Here is a 23,357-nt window from a genome sequence, read left to right as displayed (position 1 = left end):
TAAAGGCCTTTCTGGGAATAGCGCAAGTGACCTCTCATTCCCTTGCAGGAAGCCAGTAATCTATAATCAGCATCTATACTTTCTACAAGACAACAGAATCTCTCTAATAGGCAGTTACCAAGCATTTTAGGGTTTTGTTAGGTCAAAAATACTGCCTGAAAACCTCTGTGGAGAACTATAAGCCAGCCAGTTCAACAACTAATGGGTTGTAATGGGTAATAGTAGAGACCTGAGGAAAACACATCATGATGCCTCTGCAGGATGTTCCACCAGCCTCCAACATGTGTTTGTCCTAGGGAATTCCCAGGCCAGAGACATCTTCTGTGCCGAGTGGTCCTGTTTGGATTTTTCTCCCCAGGGTCTTCAAGGTCTGTGCAAAATTCTGTCATCCACTCTACTCTGAGACAGTGAGTTCCAAAGTTTAACTATGTAGAGCTGTAGTAATGCTGTGTATATGCATTGAACTTGCCGCAGGATTGCTTGGTGGACACTTTTATTATTTTGTCTCCCAAGAAGTATTTTGCATCACCTTTCCTGTGCCACCCATTCATTTTATTATACTTAGCGTGTTCTCCTCGTTCATTTTTCTGGCTGGAGCGTCCTAGCTGATTCAATGTAACTTCTGTTCTAAATCTTTGGTCGTGCTAATTGTCCTTGACCAAAACACCACGTATGCATCCAATTCTTTTGTGACGTCAGGGCATGATGCGGGCACATCACAGATCTGTATTAGCAGTATTTTTAGCTGTTTGTTCTTGGCTGGTTCCCTAAGCATTCCCAGCATTTATTCACCTTTTTAAGACTACTTTTAACACTCCTGAGCAAGTTTTCATAGACTTGTCCATTTAAATTCAAGATGGCTTTAAATAAGAATAGTTCAGAGAGCTTGTCGTGGTATGTATGGAATTAGGGCAGGTTGGTCTTTTTGCCTTCCCTTACCCTAATTTCCACTCCTTTAACTGATTTTCTTTAATCACAAGGCCTTCCTGGAGAGGTTTCTAGACACTTTTTGGTTTTCACTAGTCTGAATAGCTAAGCAGCAGTGTCATCACACTGACCAACTTCCAGTCCCCTGGCTTTAAACCAGATTTAAGCAAGAGGCTATACATTACAGTTAATAGTTCAACGGTTGCTTACTCTTTCAGAGTTGTTGTCTGGCATATCATCTAGCTGAGGTGAACTGTGTCACTGCCTGTTTATCTGTCTGTTCTGAAACCTTTTGACTGATACTTCAACTTGAGACAGGTCCTGCAACATGTCCCTTTGCCAAAGGACTTTGGCATGAGAATCTCTAGTTCCTCAACTGCAAACATCAATACAAAAGTTTTCTAAATTATTGAATTTTAACTTAATTCCTGAATTGTCTTCTATCTGCTGGCCAGGTTTCACATTTAACCTAATAATTTTCATGTTCTTTTCTGAATTTGAAAGCAGCTTGCAGTCTCACTGCAGAATAGTTGTACGCTTAATCTGAACCTTCATAAACAGTTTGCAGACTGTTTGCAACTATTTTTCTTAACTTTGTTTTCCTGTAACTCCCCTTTTTTTAGTTTGTCAGAGCCTGTAATGCTGAAACTGCTACAAAACAAAGAAAAAAAATTAAAAAATCTTTTAAGCAGTTACTGCATGCTTCTGTGGACCAAATAAAGAGATGTTTCCCCTTGTGGGTTCCTCTCATGACTTAGTGCTCCATGAAGCAGTCACACTTAGCCATTCTATAAAGGATGACTCAAGTATTCCATTAGCGTATTTCCTGCCGTTGCAGATTGTCTGATCTCCTGCAGCACGCACGCTATGGTTATGGTTCCTCTCCTGTTCAGCAGTATAATTTAGAAGCGATACTCTTCCTAGTTTAAGCTGAACATTAAATCTGTAAGCATTCTCTACCACTAGTTGATACAGTTGGCTTGTCTGATGTGACACTAAGGTTTACACAGGAAAGGTAGTAGAATGGTTCTGTACCCTGAAGAATGCTATCTCTTGCAGTAGCACCACACTGACTATCTTTCTTACACCAAATACCTAAAATACCTGTTATTTAATTTTTTTAAAATGCCAGTCTCTCCATTGTATTTTTCAGATGCTAGCATTTGTGTGTGTGCATATTCTCCTACGGGGCTGGTTTTCGCTTTGTGCGCCCTTTTTAAAAGGGACCTGTCGGTGTATATTTCCTAATTCTAAGTTTGGGGGTTGCCAACCTGTGTGTTACTCTTTAGTTGATGATACTGGTATTTGGGGGTTATTTTATTATTGAATTGAGTTTAAATTTTTCAAGAACTCCTGTTCTTCAACAATTATTCTGTACCTACCAGAGAGGTTCTGAGCACATGTTCTTCCACAGGATATAGGCTAGAACACAGAAATAATCTAAGCCATAACTGGTATTTTACTAATTGATCTGCTGTTTCTAGATACAGAAATGTCGACTTAGTGTACAGAGTCCTTTCCCTAGTTTTGCCATTCTGAACAGCAGCTACTTACCTTACTAATAACATTTTGATGTGTAAGGAAAGAGAACTAAGTCAGTTTTTTTGAAAGACCAACATCGCAATTTACTTCAGTTTCATGGGCAAACTTAAGATCACTCTACACACTAATTGTGTGAGAGTTTTATTAAGGCTATACACAAAGCTTGGTTACTTTACTGTTAACAATCCCAGATCTACTGTACACTTACAAATATCCCCTTTAAAAACCTATGGGGAAAGTAAAGTGAAATGTGTTATATGTGTTTATATATATATATGTGTGTATATTTATATTGGAAAAAAAGAAAGAACAGTATAGTTCTTTGGCATTTTAGGCATGTTTGTAATAAAGTGAAAAACACTTAAGAGGAATGAGTATAAACACAAACACGACCAATATACTGTGTGCCAATTTTTAATATTATTACCATTTAAGAGAGTCATAGTGCGTAATCTTGTTTATATGTGAAATAAAGAAGTTGAAAGCATCTTAAAATAAATCCAGGTGATCTTTCACAATTGTAGTGCACATTCAACTAGAAATCTACTTATACTTAGGTATTCCGTTTGTTTAAATTGACATGGCTTCATCCTTTTAAAAAAGGATAACCATTCTAAATTTCTCATGGTTAACTGATCTGGCCACTCTATGCCCTTGCCCATATTTGGCTTAAGATTTTCATATCCTCTTCTGTTTTACTAGATCATACATCACTCAGGAAGTTCTGTGGCAGCTACACATACTGTAAGTGGAGGTTTTTACTGCGTGAGTGTACACCTGGTTCACAACTCCTGAATTTTCAACTATTTCAGAATACACAGGTGTCCAATTATAGCAATACTTAAGTATTACATAGCGCTTTTCACTTGTAGATGTTAAGACTGTTACAACACTTTCCCCTTTCCTTCGTGCTCCAATTTCAAACATTGAAGCGTTTCAGTAAGCAGACTCACCCTCTAGATTTTCCACATAGGAGTTGGACATGAGTGCTGAATGTTGAGTCCATTTCTCTGTTGAACCTGATGGCTGGTATTCCAGGTCAGAGATAAAACTGTCTGTGTCAGAGAAGAAGACAGACATAACTACTGACTGGACTAAATCAAGAAGTTACAGTTCACTCAACCAGGAAGTGACTTTCAGTTTTCTTTTAATAGCACTAACTTTAAATACTCAGTTTCATTCACAACTACTACATATGTTGACATAAGTAACTATTTATAAATTATCAGAGTGCCTATTAAAAACGGTATCACTTATCTTGTATATTTAGTTAGTTTTCAGTTAGCAGCCAGAGCCATAAAGGTAACTGTTAATATTTTTGGATGTCTTCCTAGTTGTATCATCATGGATTTTGTACTAGATAAAGTTCATTTTACCATTTGTGTTAGTTTAGAACCTTCTTTCTGCAATTTTCTCAATCTGCTTTACTTACTGTGGTCAAATTAAAAGTGCTTATGCCCCTTGACAGCACCTCTACTGAACCAGGTAGGTGAAAGAGTACTAGTAAATAAAACCTTTATTTTTCCTACAATTTAAACACAGGAAACTGTTGCTGTAAACAGCCGTTAGTTTCCCCTTTCCCTGTCAGACTGTCTGTACCATTTGCCCAAGGTACTGATCCGCAGTCAGGCCACACACAGGTTGAGGTGTTGGAAAACTGAGTATTATCTTGGTATAGGTGGCTCTATCAGACCAAGGCAATGTGAGAAGCCAAGTAGGAAGCAGAGAACTGCATTCCACTGAGTTGTTTCTCTTGGGAGGAAAAATGTACAGTATATTTATTACTTTAGCCAACAAGTGCATGTTTATTCGGTTACAATTAGCGATTATGCAGAGGTTACTATAGTATGCTGGGTTGGGTTTGGGGTTTTTTTCCTGCCCAAGACAGAGCTGCATGTTTAGTAAACTAGGATTTAATACAATTAACAAAATTGCTCTAGAAACTGGCTAATTTGTGCCTTCTGGATAGAGCCACACGATTGCTTTGCCAGCATGGTTTCTAAGCCCTGCTTAGGGATGACTCCTGGGAAAACGAGAGTCTATTTTTACTTCCTCCTGAAACTCAAGCGGTACCAATTACCCCTTTGGATGACTCCTCATGCTTAACTGTTTAAAGCATAAAGTTATGTGTATTGAAACAGGAAGTGGAAAGCACCATCTGGGTTTCAATGGAAACGTCCACTGCCAGCTTGAAGGAAAGGAGTAGACGGAAGACAAAAGCTCGTCAAATAATAGGACGTTAAGAACATTTTCCCCCACCAACTGTAGTAGAACTGCAAGACAGTGACATTTAAATAAAGATTTAATGAATCCAGGGAGATCTGCAGAAAAATACCTTGGGATGAAACAAATTAACTTTTACCAGCAATCCTCTTTAAAGCTCAGGCTTTCAAAGGAGCAGACAACAAACATGCTGACAAAAAGCCTCCAGAGAGAACAGTGAAGTTAATTAGCTCTTTTAGGCAACAGTCTCTGTACCGTAAGTCTGCATTGCTTATATAGCAAGGATTACCTGTCACTTTAGCAAAGAAATATGATTCTGAGCATTTTTTTCTAATTAATTTCATAGAGGGATTCTGAGGTTCTTGCATGTCTTAACAAAGCTGCTGACAGCAGTCAGTTTTTGCTTTTCTAAATCCCTGACAAAGTCACGTGTAACACATGTAACCTGTCTCCAGCCAGCACCTTCTGGAATGGAGCATGCGCTTGCCTTGGGCACGCAGTATTTGTTGTTCGTGAAACGTGGTAAATAAAGCAACAGCCTTTTAAAGTGTGTAATATAGCATAAAGATTTTGTTCAATGCATGCTAAAGTTAGATAGAACTTGAGGTACCAGATAAATACACATTAAAAAGACCTTTCTACCTCGTAATTTTATGAACATTTGGGAAAGGTTTATACTTCCTTAAGCAATATTAAATGTGTATTGTACTGAAAGAATATAACATTAAAATTAAAGCTATTAAACTGAAATAGAACTCAAGAAAAATGACATCCTGTACATATATCTATTTAACCAACCAAAATGTCATACTTTTATGAACCACGTCTTTGTCTTGGCTCTTCCCTTAAGTACAGAAAGGTTAGGGAAAATGTAAACCCTCTATTACCTGCACCAGATTTGGGTCAAAGCAGTAAGTCAACTTAAAATGACGGTTCTATTACAGATACAGACCAAAAAGCTACTGGAGTTACACCATTTGGTTTTCAGGATCTCTTCCTACAAGAGTCAAACAACTTCATTTTTTGTATCACGTGATTAAAAGTTTAGCCTGCGCATCCTTTACTACTACTGCTGCAGTATGATGCGTGGGAAATGGGACTTAATGTAGAAGATGTCACTGGTTTTAGAAAAGTAGATCCCCAAATATATTCTAGAAGGCGTGATGGATTTGCAGTGTTGCTCAAGTAAGTACTTGGTATCCTTTGCAAAAAGAAGTTTGATATAATGGTTTGGCAGATCATATCAACTGTCTAGGTTTGGTAGTATTGCTGCATCCACCAAGGAATTCATACATTTTAGGGGACAGATGAGTCAACTGCTGTATTTACAGAGGCAGTGAGGATCAGTAAACCTCAAAGAACATTATGGATAGACTGCAGCGCATGCTTCTGTGAACATAGGCCTTCTTTGTCAGCTCCAGATAAAACTCTATCAGCTGCATCTCTGTGACGATCCCTGCAGCTAGATCCCATTTGTTAGGGCAGTATATTTAGCCTGGCTTTGACTCCGCATGACCAGCAAGTAGTACAGGGTCAACTTTCCCTTTAAAAAAAAAAAAAAAAATAAAAGCTGCCAGGCTATAATTAATGCTCAGTCTTCTCTGCTGTGGAGCAGGCAGCTGATTCTGTTGGTTTGTGATCAAAACCAGTCACATGGCAGGCCATGGCTGCAATGGCAAACGTTCAGGACATGGTAGGTTGCCTTGCAAGTCACCATGCCACACCAGGCTTACTTTTAGTAATTTCAAGTTCAATGCCAACTTTGCTAAGTCCTATTTTTTTTTTTTAATTGATAAAATGAGGCTGTACGAAATGTTAGGAGGAGTATGGACTTCCTGTGCACATTACAATTATAGCTATAGAGAGAGGCTGAATGTGCCTGTGGAGCACAAATATATATAGGATATATAACAAATATCCTTGTTCACATTATGATTATGACTCTGTATTTACGTACCATAGTGAAACCAACTCATTTAAGTCATATGTTTATCCCTTTCTCTCACGCAAGAAGATAGACGAGTCTAACATGGTAAGTATTAAGTGTGTGCCATGGAGCTAGAGCATACGTGCTGCGCAGCGGAAAGCAGTGCGGAGGTGTCCAAGCGTACTTTTCCCAGCGTCACAAGGGCATGCCTAACTCCTTCCAGTTCTGCTACTATTGCAAGTGCCTGCACCATGATGTAGTCACGTCACTTGCATTCACAGAGTAAGTTTCTAACCTCTTCTAGTTCTTAAATAGGAATCTTTTTGCGGTGGTGCAACTATTTGAGCTTACTTTGAATTATTTGAGGTGTTCTGTGGCTCGCGGAGGGCAATAGGAAGTTTGATACGTTTGCTGGTCATGGGTACTTGAGGACTGAAGAGACTTGTCTGAAGTTCTTTACACATCAGCAGTCTGCAACCTGTCTTCTCAATAGATGCCTTGCTGGCACAGATTTTATGAACACAGTGAATTAATCCACTGGAAGACACGGTTACAGCATTCTTTAACTGCTGAGAACCCCAGACAGTAACATTCTTTTCATTCACCCTTCCTCACTGTTCCAACCTTTTCCTTTTAATCTACTGCTTAGTCTGGAGATGTTTAATTCCTAGCACCTATTTACTAAAAGCAGATTCCCAATTCTCTTCCAATACATTTCAGGTTCTGCCTCATCACCTTACTCAAATTCAACATCTCACTGCAGAAGCCCATAAGCTTACGAGAAGAATTAGCAGTAAAAAGCAGTTTACAATTCTATCTCCATACTGCTTGATAATATATATATAATATACAGATTACTAAGAAAGGAGGAGTTTGGACAAAACCTTACTAAACAATTTATACTAGTATAATTTTTGGAATGCCTTTTATCAACAGGAATAATCCAGGAGTTCCATGTACAATGTAGGCTCAAGTTCTTGTCACACAAATGCATGTCGGGCATGCTGCAAGATGCAACGTTTTGTTCCATACTTAGGAGAGTAAAAAAAACGCCTTGAGTTTGAGATGTACATCTTAAGAACATCTCAAATTTGAGTTACACTCAAACAAGACATTTTTGAGCCACTCTCCTCCATCCTAAACTAGACTCCAGCATTCGGTATTTTTTGTTTCTGTAGGCCTTCAATGCTGTTTGGCAGGACGCTGCCTTAATTAAGAATGACCTGTTAATGCACAATTTTTAAATACTTAGATAAATACAAAGTACAATCATTCTCCAGTACTTTCCTATTAGTTTCTACTGGGATTGTCCAGAAGTTAAGCTGAAGCTACAGTAAAAAGCTACCTGTAAAGATGTACATATTTTCTAGCAAAAAATCAGAATAATCCCTGAGCTTCCCAGCAAGAGAATTTATCAACTAGAGAATTATCACAGAACTATTAAAATGAATGAATGCAAATGGCTTAGAATTCTACATGGAATGTGTCTGACAAAACAACTTACTGCTTTATGTACACAAAACTGTTAGAGGATTTCTAGTTATGATTTATATCAAGTCCACATACTCTATTTTCTAATCTCCAGCTTTATGTAATGGAGATGCAATGAGTAACAAAATGTAAGAGGATTAGTAGAAGGTCATCCTGATTTGCTGAATACAGCCTAACATAATACCTTAAAAACAGTTACATGCAGTTGTACACGTTAGAAATCTCATCGCTGTAGAAAGCTATAAAATCCAAGGTAAACTCACTCCTAAACTGCAAGCCACAAGAGATTAAATTTTAGATCAACAGTATTCGATAGATTTAAATCTAAAACTTGACAGTGGGATGGGTAGGTAAACCACCACACTAGAAGCACTGTTTAAAAACAGTGGGGAAAAAAAAATTAACAAGGCCTCACCATAGAACTAGACTGATTCTAACCGACTAGCTTGCTTTTTTTTTTTCCTCCAAGTGGGAAGAAATGGGACCTTTATTAGATAAGCATACAACAGAGCACCGTATGGATGATGGATATGGGAAAGGACAGAAATGACCAGCTGCCTGCTTCTTGTCACTTAAGCTGCCTTGTTTACACCTATTTGCAGCCCTAAATATTCCACTGTCCACACAGGGAAACATTAGCCTGGGGAGCGGGGCAGAGGGCAGGCTCGCTGAAAGATGTTAAAAAAAAAAAAAAAAGGCAGCCAAACAGCCCAGGGGCAGGGGAGGGAAAGCAGAGGGGACAACTAAAGAGCAAGAAGCTGCTTTTATGTAGTTCCCGTCCAAACATCCACCAGCTTGTACAGATTGACTATTGCAAAGATCTAAGCGGAAAAAAGTACTGGTTTTCAGAACACCTTTTAAGTAGCAGCATACAGCGTAAGTTACTTTGAAATTGTTATTGGTAATGTCATCTGAATTTCCTATCCAGGTGCCCTCATGCATTCTGATCCCTTGTTTCTTCAAGTGAATTAGCGTTTCCTGTAGGAATGAAGGATGGGAAGAGGGGAAGCCAAACAAAAGAGCACGTTCAAAGGTGGAGATTAGAAAAGCCTAAAGACATTAACCAGATCCTGTTGAAAAACAAGAGAACAAAGACAGGCACAAACTTCAGCAGTAAGAAAAAAAGGGGGTGTGTGGAGGGATGGGTGGGTTTGGGGGGGGTGGGGGGTGGGCAAGTAGTATACTTTATGTAGACGCCCAGGTAGAGGATCTGCCTCATTCTTTTCCGCTCATATCCCAAACAGAGCCCAGCTTGCTCTAACTGGTAAAGGGCAAAGGAAGGCAACAAAGTTTGAAAAGAGACTCCATTCCGGCCATCAGCAAGTGTATTTGTCTTGGCAGAGAAGTTATAAAGGATCCAGGAGACGCTGGATCAAAACTAATGCAGATGCTCTTGGCTTGGACACCTATGGATTAAGCAGTTTGTAGTTCTGTAGTAAATAGTAGTGGTTTTTTGGTGTGTTCTGAAGAAAAAGCCTTAATGTTGGCTGAAGAGGCACTAAGATTCAGTTTTAGGAGTCTTGCTTACAGGAATTTATGCAACTACTATCCGGACTGCCACTTCTGTAGGTGGGATTGTTTGGGGTTTGTTTTTTGTTTGTTTGGTTTGGGTTTTTTTGCTTATTTGTTATTTTAAAACAATTTTAAACTACACTCTGTCAAGCTAAACAGCTTAGTAATTCTGGGACTAATTTTGTCATGAGGTAGCACTTCTATACTATGCTCAAATTTTGTTCAACGTTTTCTTAAAATATTTTCTTTGCCAAGAAAATATCTACTATGCTAATTTTTCAAAAGCGCACATTAACTAAAAGAAAGAAGATTATTTATGCTGTCAATGTTTTTTTTGAGTTTGTTTACTTTTTTTTCCAGACTGCTGCCTGAAGTATTTAAGGTCAGTAATCCAGACATGATTTATACTATATTCAATTGGCTTTGCCTTACTGTTTTGAGAGGTTTATTCACCTTAACTGGTAACCCTTAAAAACCTATTTTCCAACTAAATATAGCTTTGAGATATTAGCTGGGAGAACATACTGTATCAACATTCATTTATGTATGCAATTATGTTTGGATTTTTTTCCTTTGTTGTTGTAACATTAATGTAGAATAACTGATTTCGCTATTTGTGTCTAGCTCTATTTGTACAGAAACTAAAATTTGATTATGCACAAAAGAAAAATACTGAAATTATTTTTAAAACCGCAGTAACATGTTAGATAAGTTATAAAAAAAGCATTCTTGTCTAAACATGTTTTCTTTATTTAAAGCTGATTAAGCAGAGGAAACATTTACTCAAGTTTGAGAGAATTGAGCAGCTTGTGTCCTGTCACTGTGCCCTTCAAGATTTTTGGACGAGCAGGTTTAAGGCGAGACATCTGATTTGTATTTGCAGATTGGAAATGAAGAAGAAAACCCAACAAACCACCCCCCAAACGCAGCCCCCCAAGCACTCATCGAATGGCCGTAATATGAAACTGAAATGAAGGTAATCTCTGTGCTTGCAAATGTACTGTTGCTGCCAAGTGCTAGTTCAGCATTTAAAATCATGTTCAATTTTCCCTATAGGAAGTGTACAGTTTAATCATCAGTTACCAGATCTTCTTTAAACTTCTATAGCAAGCATTATTTTTTAAAAAATAAATTAATAAAGCTATGGCCATTTGACTCATATGTATATTGATTATACTTCTCTAAAATCAACTGATATCTTTGATGCAGGGGGAAAAAATTGGTTTTCTTTTCTGGTTTTTTCTGTGCATTAATTTCTGAACAAGTATAAACAAACTGCCAAGATGCTCATAAATGCTGAACGCTTCTGCTTCTATTGTGAAAAGTTTAACTACAGTATTTAGTTCTGTTTTATTTCTACATCTTTTTTGCGGGTGTGGAGGGTAGGAGGATGAGAAAAAGGTAGGTCCTAATGTGACACTTAGGGAAAAATTAATCTCTTTCTCACTCCTCTAGTACGGAAGCAGAAAATGCTATTTTTCTGTTGCATTCTGTTTCATAGAGCCTTGTTCTTCTCCCCTCAGGAAGTCCTTGACAGAATCAGTCCCTTCCTTTCTAAATAAAGTTACGTTGATTGATAAACAGTGTTTCTAAAAAGAAAGCTTTGTTTAATTAGGGTGGCCATTTAATTGAAAGCCCAACTGTATTACCAGTTTCTCTCATTTTCTTCCCAGTACGCTGTGTCTGTTTTCTTACTAAGTTTTCTCATTACTGACTGAAGGTAGCAACAGCAAATTTCCATTTATGAAGGAACTGGGACCGATAAGGATATTTAACAGGTTACCCACACTGAATTCTTTACACTACTGCTGATGCAATTAAGTAATTACTAGGGATGATTAAAAAAACCCAAACCCCACAACATTTAATGCTATTGTAGAAAAGAGATATTAATAAGTTTCCCACCATCAACACTGAACACCTTTAACACACACCTTTTAAGGCCAGGCCTTCTGTTCTTCCAGCCTTATTAACATGACGTGTTCTTTAATAGCCTTGTATCTATGCCTCAAATACGCTGATGTTTAGGACCTGACATAATTCATTTTTTTTCCCACTTGGTTGGACAAGTTCTGTAAATTAACACTGTCCAAGTGTTTAGAGAACTTTATTGCCTGGACTTTAGCACTAGAATATCCTTGTTCTGTTTATGTTAAACAAGTGAATTTCTCAAAAAGGCAGCTAGAGTGGTATGGAGAAAGCAAGCAGCTACTGTGAGCAGAGGTGCTGAATGCTGACAGCGTATCTACGGTACATCTGTGAAGAGACTATGACAGTGCCAAAATGCATGTGATGTATTTTCAGAAAATGAGCCTGCCCTTCAAAACTGGGACAACTCCAAGAAACAAGACTCCAAACTACATCTGTGCAACTTAGATATATTACTGTGACTTTCACTGAAACGTACCAACAAGACCGTCAGGAAAGGCTTCAAATTAATTCCTTATCTTTAAGGTATCAATGCGTAGGAGTTAATCCTCAAGCCCTGTTTTAAGTCTATGGGCAAATTAGACTAAAGTATTTGAACTGTGTAACTATGGATTGCAGCTGGTATCGTTAGGTTTAAATAAGTTGTTGCTTTCACAAATGTATGACTCCATTTTGATGATACAAATTTACTTCTGTGAAGAGGAGTGTTTTCTAAACAAAACAGAGCAACCCTCCCACACCCACTTTGTAGCTTAAGGTAGATTATATCCCAGTATTACAACATTATATCCACTTACCATCATCTAGTGTGATGTCTTGTAGTCCTATTGTTTGAAAATTCAATTCTCGATCTTCAGGTTCTGGTTTAATGTTAATAGCTGCCCCGTCTGGTGAAAATGGAGATGAATCGCATACGGTATGGTGTATTAGGGATGATGCTGTGTTAAGACCTCCCAGCGCTGGACTATGTGCTTGAGGGGAGTGCTGTCCCGAGTGACTCACAGCGGTTGGCGGGGGAGATGAGGCAGGTCCTGAGCTAGGAGACTGGTAAGGCATAGGCTGTAGCTGGGGCGAAGAAGGTCCAGACAGCGGCGAATGGACCAAAGGGTGGGAAGCTGTGGGGGATGGGGATGAAGCGGATGCTGGATTTGTCGAATGGTACGGGACTTGCTGCAGCTGGGGAGAAGACTGCCCAAGGGACCGGCTCATTGCAGAAGGGATGGAGCCCTGCCCCGCGCTTGGGCAGTGGTATCCCATCGACGGTAGGTGAGAAGATGACTGTCCCGAATGAGCTGGGTGTGCTAGCGGATGCCCTGCTGTACTTGGTGTCGCCACAGAACCTGGATTTGAAGAATGAAACTGCATTGGTGGTAGAGCTTGGCAGCTAAGATTTATCAAATGAGGTACAGCTGTGTCTTGCTGAAATGAAATAGCATCGAATCCTTGGCTGGAGGCAGAGTTCATAGGAAGACCAGACTGTCCGTTGTATACATCGTTAGACTGCATAGGCTGGTAAGAAGGCCTCACAGGAGGTGCTGATGTTACCTGAAAAGACTGAACCACAGCAGGAGGCAAAACATGACACTCTTCACTTGGACTAAGGTTTCTACCTTGCATATGTGGCAGGTGGGATACTGCGGAGGTCACCATTGCTGTGTATGGAGGTTGGACCGGACACACAAGGCTCCTGGGTGACGTGGACAGTAAGTTGTCATGTGGATGCCCTTGCTCTGGTGAGGGCAATTGAGTTCGGATAGAATGCAGGCCCTGGACGTTGCTCGCGTGAGGCAGGGCCAAAGATGGAACAGCAGACAAATCCACATCATCTCTGTGCTCTTGTTTCATTATAACTAGAAAAAGTAAAACAATTGTTACAATTCCAACCCATTGGTATCCTGTGATAAACGCACACTAATTGCTGCTTTACAGCCGCAAACAGTACTGCTCACGTCCTTGCTCCAGTTTCCCTTCTTTTGCTCTGCTTTCATTTTCTTTGACTTTACGCCGGCTCTATCAACCCTTAAAAGTCAGGAACTCTCCTAGCACTTACTCAAAGGCAGTTATCTTCCTTTCTAAAATATCCTCCCATGCAATTCATGTTTTCACGGACACGTGCAACCCAGCCACAGAAAGTCCAGTACGTCAAAAGGACACACACATGGAGGGTGGCTGCTGCTGCGGGGCTCCAGCAACACCAGGCAGGCACGAGCTCGGTCTCAGGCGCTAGGAAACGGTGAATGACATTTCTTAGCAGGCTTCAAACTTTGCTCAGCCTCTGATGAAAATGACAGATGAACTTTGGCAACACACTTAAACTAGTCTGGGTAGTGCGTGTTGTTTTAATTACAGCAGCCCTTTCAGCATATCCTCCAATTTCAATGATGGCAACAACTGTTCTTATAACACAGACAAATTGACACACTTTCAGTTACAGGATTATTATTATTTTTTCAAGCTACCGGCACGCTCTTGAAAAAGACACTGATTTTTAAGTACAAACAGTGGAAAAATGTTAACACAACTGCCTAATTACTGCTTTATAAAATACAGTTACTTAATCTGCTATATATATTTATAGAAAAAATGTATTTTAAAATGTTTGTGCAATAACAGCTGCAGTTATAATTAAAACTTACTTCTTACTTAAGCAGTGTCATTACTTCATTCCACCATTTAAGTATGGAGTTCTCGAACAAAAATATAGTTTAAATGTGTTTAATAACTACCTTGGAAGCTGACATTCTTAAGAATGGTTGAAAAATACCACAAATCTGACACCACAATTATATAAAAGTATACTTGGTGTACCAGAAACCTAGGTAGCATTGCGTAAATTACACGTGAAGGTACGAAGTAGGTAATTTTAGAGCACAACAAGTGAGCAAAACTTAGCTGACATGATTCAAAAAAAACCACGTCAGGTAATGGAAGTTGGCTTTGTCAGCATACCTATTAGCTTTAAGAAGAATACATAAATATCCATATCTGACTTTTAAGACTCATCTACCTATCTGACTTAAAGTCTTCCAAACCGTACTAAAGGGTCCAGCACCATCACTTGCACCTTGTGGATTCTGACTACTCTAAACGGGTAAAAATTTCTTAAAAGAAAAGACAGTAAGTGGCAGGCAAAGGAGCCGGCGTTGCGTATCTAGTAGTAACCACTTCCTCATACCAAACAAAAGGGATTAAGATGTTTTAACTACACGTACAGTTAACAGAGCTAGAAGCAAAAACTGTACAAGTTAAACTATTTTCTCTCAAAATGCTGCAGTGTGTCCAGAAGCAGGGAAAATATTTTTATCGTCTTCCTTGTATTTAAACCTCCTCACGGTTTTTTGATATTTGAGGTGGGGGGAAAAAAAATAAATGTGTAAAACCTGTTCTTCTATGATCTCACTATTCTCCACATCATCACTAGGGTTATTTACAGAGCAGCTTCTGAGATTCATCATCACTCTCAAAAAAAAAAAAAAAAAGTAAGATGCAAATTATTCTGTAAAAAGTGCAACAAAGAGATACGTGGCTGTAATCATAGTATTGCAGCTTATTACTCTAGATATCAGCTTTTTAATTAGACAAACTGAAGTTGTTTTACAAAAAATTCAAGGCTGGTCTTCTCTACTTGTCAAAGGTACAAGGACTGTCTGAATTACTTCCAAATATCTCCTTTAAAAGCCAAAGTAAAACTCAACCTTTTATTTTTTATTTAATACCTGGTGTATAAGTAAAACGTTGAGACTGGCTTTTTTTCCTCTTGCCGTTGCAGAGATAAAACTGCACCTGAACTGCAGCCGTAATGGTTTTGTTATGGTATGGAGGAACTTCAAGTATGATGTTTGCCTATATGAAAGTTGAAACGAAAAAGTTTTACATATAGAATATAAGTGAAACAGCTATTAATTACAGAAAACACTAAAACACTTATTGCAAAAAACTAAAGCACACTGATATTTTGAAATGGGTAAACTTCAAGTTTATGCATATTATATAGTAAAACAGTACTATAAGCAAACTTCTATTTGGAGACTTTTTGCTTCTTTTAGACACAAGTGTTCTGAAAGTAATGCTTTTAATTAGACACATCATCTAAAGGATGCTTTGCTCGTCTGCCACAGCCTAAAAAAAACTCCAGCAGTCAACGAATTGCTTTTTCAATCACTAAGCTTTTAAGAAAAAATTTAATGCACTGGAAATTATTTGTCATCTTGGCAAAATTATCTTCAGTTTTCTTTTTCCAATTTTCAATTTCTTTTTTTATTGCTTTCACAACAAACATACTGCTTCCAGTTCCTTCAAAGCATCATCTTAATGGCTATTTTATAGTATTAAGCCAATTTAGAAGTCTCCAACTGTCTGTCTGAATCAGCCAATGACCTACTTACTTTACTAAATTAATTCTAAATTTCAGAACAACAGTGAAGATGTTTGGTTTCTCATTTTAAAACAGAAAGCTTTCTAAAGTAAGAAAAATTGTTTCTCACCCCTTGACACTTTTCCCTAATTATTTTCCCTTCTACCTCCCACTGAGGTCGTCCATCTGTTGAGAGAAATTTGCAAATAATTCAAGCAAAAAGCATTCTCTGAAACACTTAAATACTTTATCTTAAAAAAACTTAAATACTTAATATAAAACTGCATTTATTTTCAGTCATAGAGGCCATTCAACTGACAGAGCTGTATCGTAACCGAAGCATGAAGTATAGAGATGCTTTAGGAGTTTCAACACTACAGCTGTTGTCCATATAAGGTGACAGTTGTGCAGGATTCTGCATTTTCACAGAACCTGCTGATGACATAGAATTAGATTTAATTCCAAAGGAGGCAATGTGTACTACAAGCGTACAGAGGGAGTTTCCCCCCTCCCCCCATTTTTCTAAAAACATTTTTGAAAGGTAGTTAAAGTACTACTAACACTTGTGATTAGTCAAACAAATGTGCTGATGACTTACAGTTTAAGTCACCATGCGAGAGAGAGAGAACGCATGCCATGCTTTCGTGCGCATACCCACAGGTTATACGCTTAAAACTAACACCCTCCACTGAGCTGAAAGACCCCGCAGTAGCTCAAACACCAGGGACGTCGTCTGTGTTGCGAGGGAAGTAGGTGGCCTTGGTGAACCTCTCTGCCCAGCTCTAGCGTAACCCGTTACCGTTAGTCTAACACTGGTCTCTGCTACTGGGTTTTGTACAGGTTTTCAGGGGACCTACTGTCAAGCAGCAGTACTTCTTAAAAAGGCATTCAAGTCGGCGTCAAAATACATTATTACATTAAACCCCCACTTCTGTGGGATTTGCTAATAAAAAAATCCACCCCAAGTCTTTTACTTAAATATTTAAGGAAATAAGAAGACGTAGAAGAATTGGACTTGGCTGCAAGCTTTTATTTTTAAGGATTTACTTTGCACTGTTTTCCCTGAAGTTCAAGTCAGGTATTCAAGCCAGATCAATGATAATTAAGTTAATCAAACGTTACGCTCTCTGTATTAAAGGGACAATCAGGGAAGAAAAGGAACTCTCATGTATTACATAAAGCTAGTCCTAAATTTTCAACTGTTTTTCATGCAGTTAAATTCTTCTACAGGTTTCGCTGCACGAAGAAAACGCTGTCTTTAGCATACCCTAACTGAAACGCATGCCTGCAATATAATTTTTAATTCTGCTAATATACAAGGGTGAGGTGCTGCAGTTCCCTCCCATGGCTAAGTGTGGAAGATTGAACCTGGGTCCTAGCGAACTGGCTATAATATCGCTGATTTCCTGGCAATTAAATACGTGACCAGCTTGTCAAGTACATACATGTTTAATAGGCGTTCAAGAGGTCGCTGTTGTTCGTACCACTGCTTTTCCACAGGATTTGAAGGAGATGCACACTTGCCTGCTTGCAGATGCAGATGAGGCAGAGACACGGCTGAAGCAGATGCTTCACGCCAGATCTGAGCCAGATCTTGAGACTTTTAGTAAAAAATGCATCCCTTAAGAGTAACTTCTATAGAAAATCTTACGCAAACGTAGGGGAAAAAAAAATCTGTAGTGTTTTCTAACTAATATTTATTTCATTAGCTCCGGAGTAAGTCAGTTCCTACACAATGATTAAATCAGATGTAACACGACATCAATATCAAACAGCGTATTTCCATTATTTCCCTTTTTCATTTTTTTAATAAGGACAAAATACATGCTATCATCTTTCAAATGACAGATGTTCAGATGAACAGCGTCTTTCAAATACACACAATTCCAAGTCAGATAGCCTCTCACTGCCTTCCTGAATCAGAAGTACTACTCCATTAACAACTGTCACCCAGCTTATAGACCAGTGCCCAAACTGGTTTCAGATTACTACTGGTGACTTAACTTTACTTCCTTTTTTAAACCTCCTTACTTCCTAAAATCAAGCTCAGGTAGTGGTTTTGGGTTTGTTTTCAAGAAAAATGTGAGACAGTACTTACCTTGTCCTTTTTCAAAAAATATAATTTTGGATTCTGGAAGAAAATTGGATCCTGTCACCACCATTTCATGGCCTCCATTTACTGAGCAGCTATTGATGCTGTACTTCTCGATCTGAGGAAGTTCTTGAGCAGATCGCTGAGCTTTAAAAAAGAAAACCAAGGGAAAATTATTATTTGTGATTTCAATCATAGTGACAGTTCTTTGATAATCCTAACTTGAAGAATCAGGAGTGAAACTAAACCAAACATTTATTTACATACATAAATCATATTTGTGTATGGTTTATTTTTTTAAATTTTTTTTTAATTACACTGATACTAGATACACTGATACATAGAAAAGAAACACCAAGAAGCCATGAATTCCAACAGTCTCTACTGTTGAAGGAAATGAAATTTTTAGTTTAGGAATATTGTTGTGGGTTTTTTGGGTTTTTTTTTGGGGGGGGGTTGTTGGTTTTTTTTGTTTTATAAAATTTAAAGTTACTTCAGTAATTTATAGACAAAATTCAAATTGTTTAAGGTCATGTTTTGATTCTTTAGGGCCAGCATTTAACAAATAAGCTCTCTAGAAGTTCAGCTGTTTGTTAGATAATATTACATAAAGACAAGTAATGGTATAGGCTCTTGGAAATGAAATGGTATTAGTTCTTCCTGAAATGAATATTTATTGTCACTGACATCTATCAGCTGCCTCTGCTCACATACAGGAACTTCTGAAGCTGCTAGCTGTGACTGCAGTATCGGGTTTAAAGCTGAAAACACTGCTTTTGTCTCCAAACCCTGAGGCTGCCACTTGACAAGTACCATCTTTAAATAAAGATATATTATTTTTCGGCAATTTAGCTCTTTACACACAATGCTTTTTACATACATGTTATATATAATTCTGACAATAAATACTGTCAGAATGACAATACTACTGATACATGCACAAAACATGAGTATAAATTATATTTAAAGCAATCTTACAGCATTCAACAGGTATGGAAGCAGTCTGCAGAGATAAGACTTTTCCACTAGGCTGTGGGATGTGAACACGAAACACAAGTCGCACTCTGGTATTCTTTCTTCCAATATCTGTCTCTCCTTTACGGAGCTCTATATCTGAATTGCGAAGTTTCAAAATACCAGCACAATCGATACTGGAGATAGGTGAGGACGGATGGATCAGAAGAGAAATGGAAGAAAATGAATCAAACTATTGCCAAAGTATACTCTGAAGCCTTTCTTTTGTTAAAGAATGAAGAGCATTCTACTTTTTCCCATGTTATGCTATTTTAAATGTCTGAGATTAAAAGATCTGTTAGTGTCAAAAACGGCAGCAAGTACTCTGGTGAAACATTTAGTCTTGTAAATATCTAGCTGCTGCTTTTTTGAGCCTTTAAAAGATCATGTGTTACTGCACATTGTTTAGCCTTCGAAGTAAGTTACTTAAAACATCATTTACAAGGAGCAACAGACTTAAGATTTAGTTCTGCCTTAGGAAGGGCTAGAGAATGACAAGAGCGTAGCCATCAGATCCCAGCTACCACTCCACGTAGTTACTCACGACACACATACTTCAATCAAGTAACACATATACATAAACATGCGAGGAGTGTTATCTTGCGCATCATCGTGGGTTCACAGCACTCAATGGAACTAGCATGAAGTCTGCAACTAGGAAAATTTAAGCTGACTTCAGAAGTCACAGCAGAAATAAATGCGCTACATAAATAATTGTGCTTTAGCCTGCTCCCTGAGCCTCCAGCTAGAGCAGGGCACTTACATTGTTGCTGTAACAAACCACTGAACTATTATTTAGCACATTCTATCTGGCAAGACCTGAAAAGTCAGAATAATGGAACTGCTAAAAATAAAAAAAATAACCAAAACAAGGAAAAGGCCTACCAAGATACCAGAAGTTAAATGACCACATTCAATCAAGAAAAAAACCAGCTAAACTCTATGACTGTGTTTTCATAGGAAGAGGTCTTACATATTCATAAAAACCCAAAACAAAACTCTGCTGGCCAGTAACCCACATGCAGTTCTACATATGTAGAGTCCTATATACGTATGGATTGAACGGGGAAGTACAATCCCAGAAGCACTCATCTATCCCCCATCAATCTTACGAGCTTCCCTGGCTCTCTACTTCTTTCCTTCTGACTGCCTAAACATTAGGCACATCTCTTTGAACATGCCATCTTCATAATGAGCCATATTTGTGGAAAATATGCTATTTCGCAAGATTTTTCTTTCACCTTTGCACAAATGAAAAAACAACCAACCAACCACATAGCAATTAACCAGCTAATTTATGCTGTGATGTACCTGGCTGACATATTGTTTTCAGGAAGAAGCGGTATTTCCAGAACTTTTGTGCTGGCAATTATTATCTCTTGACTAGCTGTTGCAACTGTTTTTCCAGTGATTCGGTGCACCTGGTAGAACGCATGAGGTCTTAAGTAGCGATCATCTGCTGTTCCGATGAACATTTGTAGGTTTACTGGCTTTTCGCTGTAGCCCAGGAGCTGATGAAAAAGCAGATGCAGTATTAAAATATTAGTTGACTTTTTCTGCATTTATGTGTGCATAATATAAATACAGAACTAGTACAAAGACTTAAGAGTCAAAGAGTAGTATTTAATTACAAACTCCAACCTCTTCAGATATCAGAAAACTGAGTACACGTCAGTTCCCCAACACCAGTATCAGCAACAACACTTACCAGAACAAATGTATCAAAATATCTTTATTACTTTTGAATCTTTCAAAGAGAAAAGAATTGTTTTATCTACAGAATTTCTACATCAAAGCTATGCTATGTTATAGGTGCATTTCTGATATTGTTTGTAATCAAAGCCAAATTATCAGTTCTACTAAGATATACCTAGTATGTTCTAGTATTTCTAGTAATACTAAAAGTATTTTCAAGTTTAGTTTTTCCACTATGGAATGCGATAGTGAGTTTTATTAAATTTAAGAAGTTTTGTGAATGCAAAAGTATTAGGGTAAGACAAAGAAAACCTAATTTAAAGTCTAATTCTAAATCAGGAAGCTGAGTATTGTTTATTTTTGCTAAAGAAAATGTTTTAAAAACCAGAATTTGATAAATATCAAGTTAATCCACGCATCTTTCCTTTTCTTACCTAAAAAACCTAACCACCCACGCACCTGACTGTCACAAAACCACCTGCTGCTTGTGCTAACAGTAGTAAGTCTAGGCACAAAACACATTGAAACAGAAAACACAGAAAAAGAAAAATCCCAAACTCTAAAAGAAAAGGTTAGTTTTATGATAGCTCATTGGTAACGTATTGTCCAGAAGAAAACAAATTTAACCAACAGCAACACGCAAGTTTCCTTTAGCCACCGCATTTTTAAATCTGAAGCCTATAAAATAGGTCTTATAAATCCATGAAGTTTACTTCACCTTCCTGCAACTGGCAGATTAATGCACACTGCAAGTTACATAATTTCTAAAAAAGCAATGCAGCAGATTTACATTTCATTGACTTTGACATCAACTTTATGATCAAACTGGAGGGAGGGCCAGGCAGTCATTCTTTAAATGTGTTTTTGTCATGTCAATATTTTTGTCTCTAGGGAGAGTTATTTGGTCACACAACAATATTATCCAAGCTCTTTACAGAACTAACACTTAAAAAACAAACAAAACCATGTCAATTTAACCTACTTAGAAGAGTCATTTAGTGCCAGTAGAGTCAGCAGCACAAAACCCAACGCACATCCACACCCAGAAAGCAGAAGCACCAGCGTAGGGTCCTTTATCTTGATGCACTACTATTGGCAGTAAGTTTTACGTAGACCATACGAATGCCTGTATCCTATATTCAAGTTACAGCTACGACAGCACCTACCAGTCTTATCCCTTTTATTAGAGCTTTGTCAATCAAGAACAGAAATTTGGTTTCTGCCAGAAGTCTGGAACTTTAAAGAGTCATTCTCAAAGCTTTCCAAGTGACATGAATGCTTTTGTCCAAGATACAATACTTGCTCGTTAATTAACCCATCTAGACACAACAGCATGCTCGTACTTCCTCTCTATTAATTTTAGGTTTTGTTCTTTCCATTTACCCAATGGAGTTAAATGTGATTGAGAAGCAGAAGAGCTAAATCTAGACCACCTAAGGCAAATAAATTTGAGTTTGCTCAAATAAACCCAAAACACCACGTGAGGCTTGTTCTTTACCTCTTCATATTCAGCACACACACACACAATCTAAAATAATTCCTAAGACTGATTCCCGCGACTGCAGGAATGCTACTACAGATAAAAATCTACAGCCAAGCTGCAGCATGGAACTGTTGGTGAGCAACAACCTACATATCTTGAGCGGCTGACACAAAAGCTCAATAGATCAAATACATGATTTGCTATAGTCACAGCATTATGAGATTGCTCTAAAAAAAAAAACCACCAACCTAGAACGGGCATTTTCTCTAAGTGAGTAGAGAGGAAAGAACAGACACAGTTCAGGATTACTGCTTCTGTTGCTTTTCTGGGCTGGGAGATCTCTAGATGATTACTGTGGTAAGGAGACTGTGCTGCTTTTCATGGTTGTAGACAAAGAATTCTCAATTCTGTTGTCCTCAAATCTCCCCATACCTTTCTTGGGAGGCGTACAACATCTCCCAGCTGCCGTGCCTTTAAGAGTCCAGTCCCGGTCAACGCTTACCGTAAAGCGTAGCCTACATTTGTACTGCATCGTAGGTAGACTATAGAGGAGGTTGTGCTAAAGCAGACTGGTTCCTGCCCTTAAACTCAATGAATTCTCATCTGTCTCCCCAGCTGATTTCAGCTACCAGCAAGAATTCATGCATCCCCAGGCAAGCAGAGCAAACTTTTTTTGGTTATAAATTTGTATAAACCAAAGTTTAATAACATTATCTGCCACAAACAGCCAAGCAATCTGTAAAAGTCACAGCAGCTTTTATCAAATACAATGTCCTGTCCTGTAATTGGCCTATTTCCAACCAAGTTCTTAAATGATCTCATTTATTTGCATTTATATATGTATGTCTATCATTTGCAGGCTTTTATTCTGTCAAATATGTAAAATCTTTTTGTTCTCCCTAAAGTTCTCAGTACAAAGAGAGCTTAATCCAGAAAAAAAAAACCCCAAAACCAACAAACAAAAAAACCCCCTCAGCCACTGAGTGGTGACAGTCTAGATTATCAGTTGCCTCCCATGTAAATAAATGGGATATTCCAGCATTTCCAGATGTTACAGTGGAGACACGGGAGGTTTCCTGTGACCATCAGCGTACAGGCAGGTTTCTATTCTTCATCTGTCAGATGTCACCTGTGATCTATGGAACCACAATGGACTTCACTCTTAGCT

At 38.2% G+C, this 23,357-nt stretch overlaps 1 protein-coding gene across 3 annotated transcripts in view; it reads right to left on the bottom strand.

Annotated features, from left to right (window-relative positions):
* The window catches only part of NFATC3 (nuclear factor of activated T cells 3), a 106,457-nt gene that overhangs the window by 9,650 nt on the left and 73,450 nt on the right, over positions 1–23,357 (bottom strand). For 2 of the 3 annotated variants that reach the window (XM_037409047.1, XM_037409046.1), the window contains 7 exons: positions 20,323–20,522; positions 18,976–19,148; positions 18,004–18,144; positions 16,036–16,091; positions 15,268–15,394; positions 12,349–13,401; positions 3,423–3,524 (listed from right to left, as the gene is read on the bottom strand). In XM_037409047.1, the coding sequence (XP_037264944.1) occupies positions 3,423–3,524; positions 12,349–13,401; positions 15,268–15,394; positions 16,036–16,091; positions 18,004–18,144; positions 18,976–19,148; positions 20,323–20,522 (1,852 nt within the window). The remainder of the gene's footprint in view (positions 1–3,422; positions 3,525–12,348; positions 13,402–15,267; positions 15,395–16,035; positions 16,092–18,003; positions 18,145–18,975; positions 19,149–20,322; positions 20,523–23,357) is intronic. The other variant, XM_037409048.1, reaches the window with a different exon arrangement.

The sequence above is a fragment of the Falco rusticolus genome, chromosome 15 (assembly GCF_015220075.1).
Source record: "Falco rusticolus isolate bFalRus1 chromosome 15, bFalRus1.pri, whole genome shotgun sequence".
NCBI lineage: Eukaryota > Metazoa > Chordata > Aves > Falconiformes > Falconidae > Falco > Falco rusticolus.
Note: the sequence above shows the minus strand (reverse complement) of the source record. Positions and strands in the feature narration are given on the sequence as shown.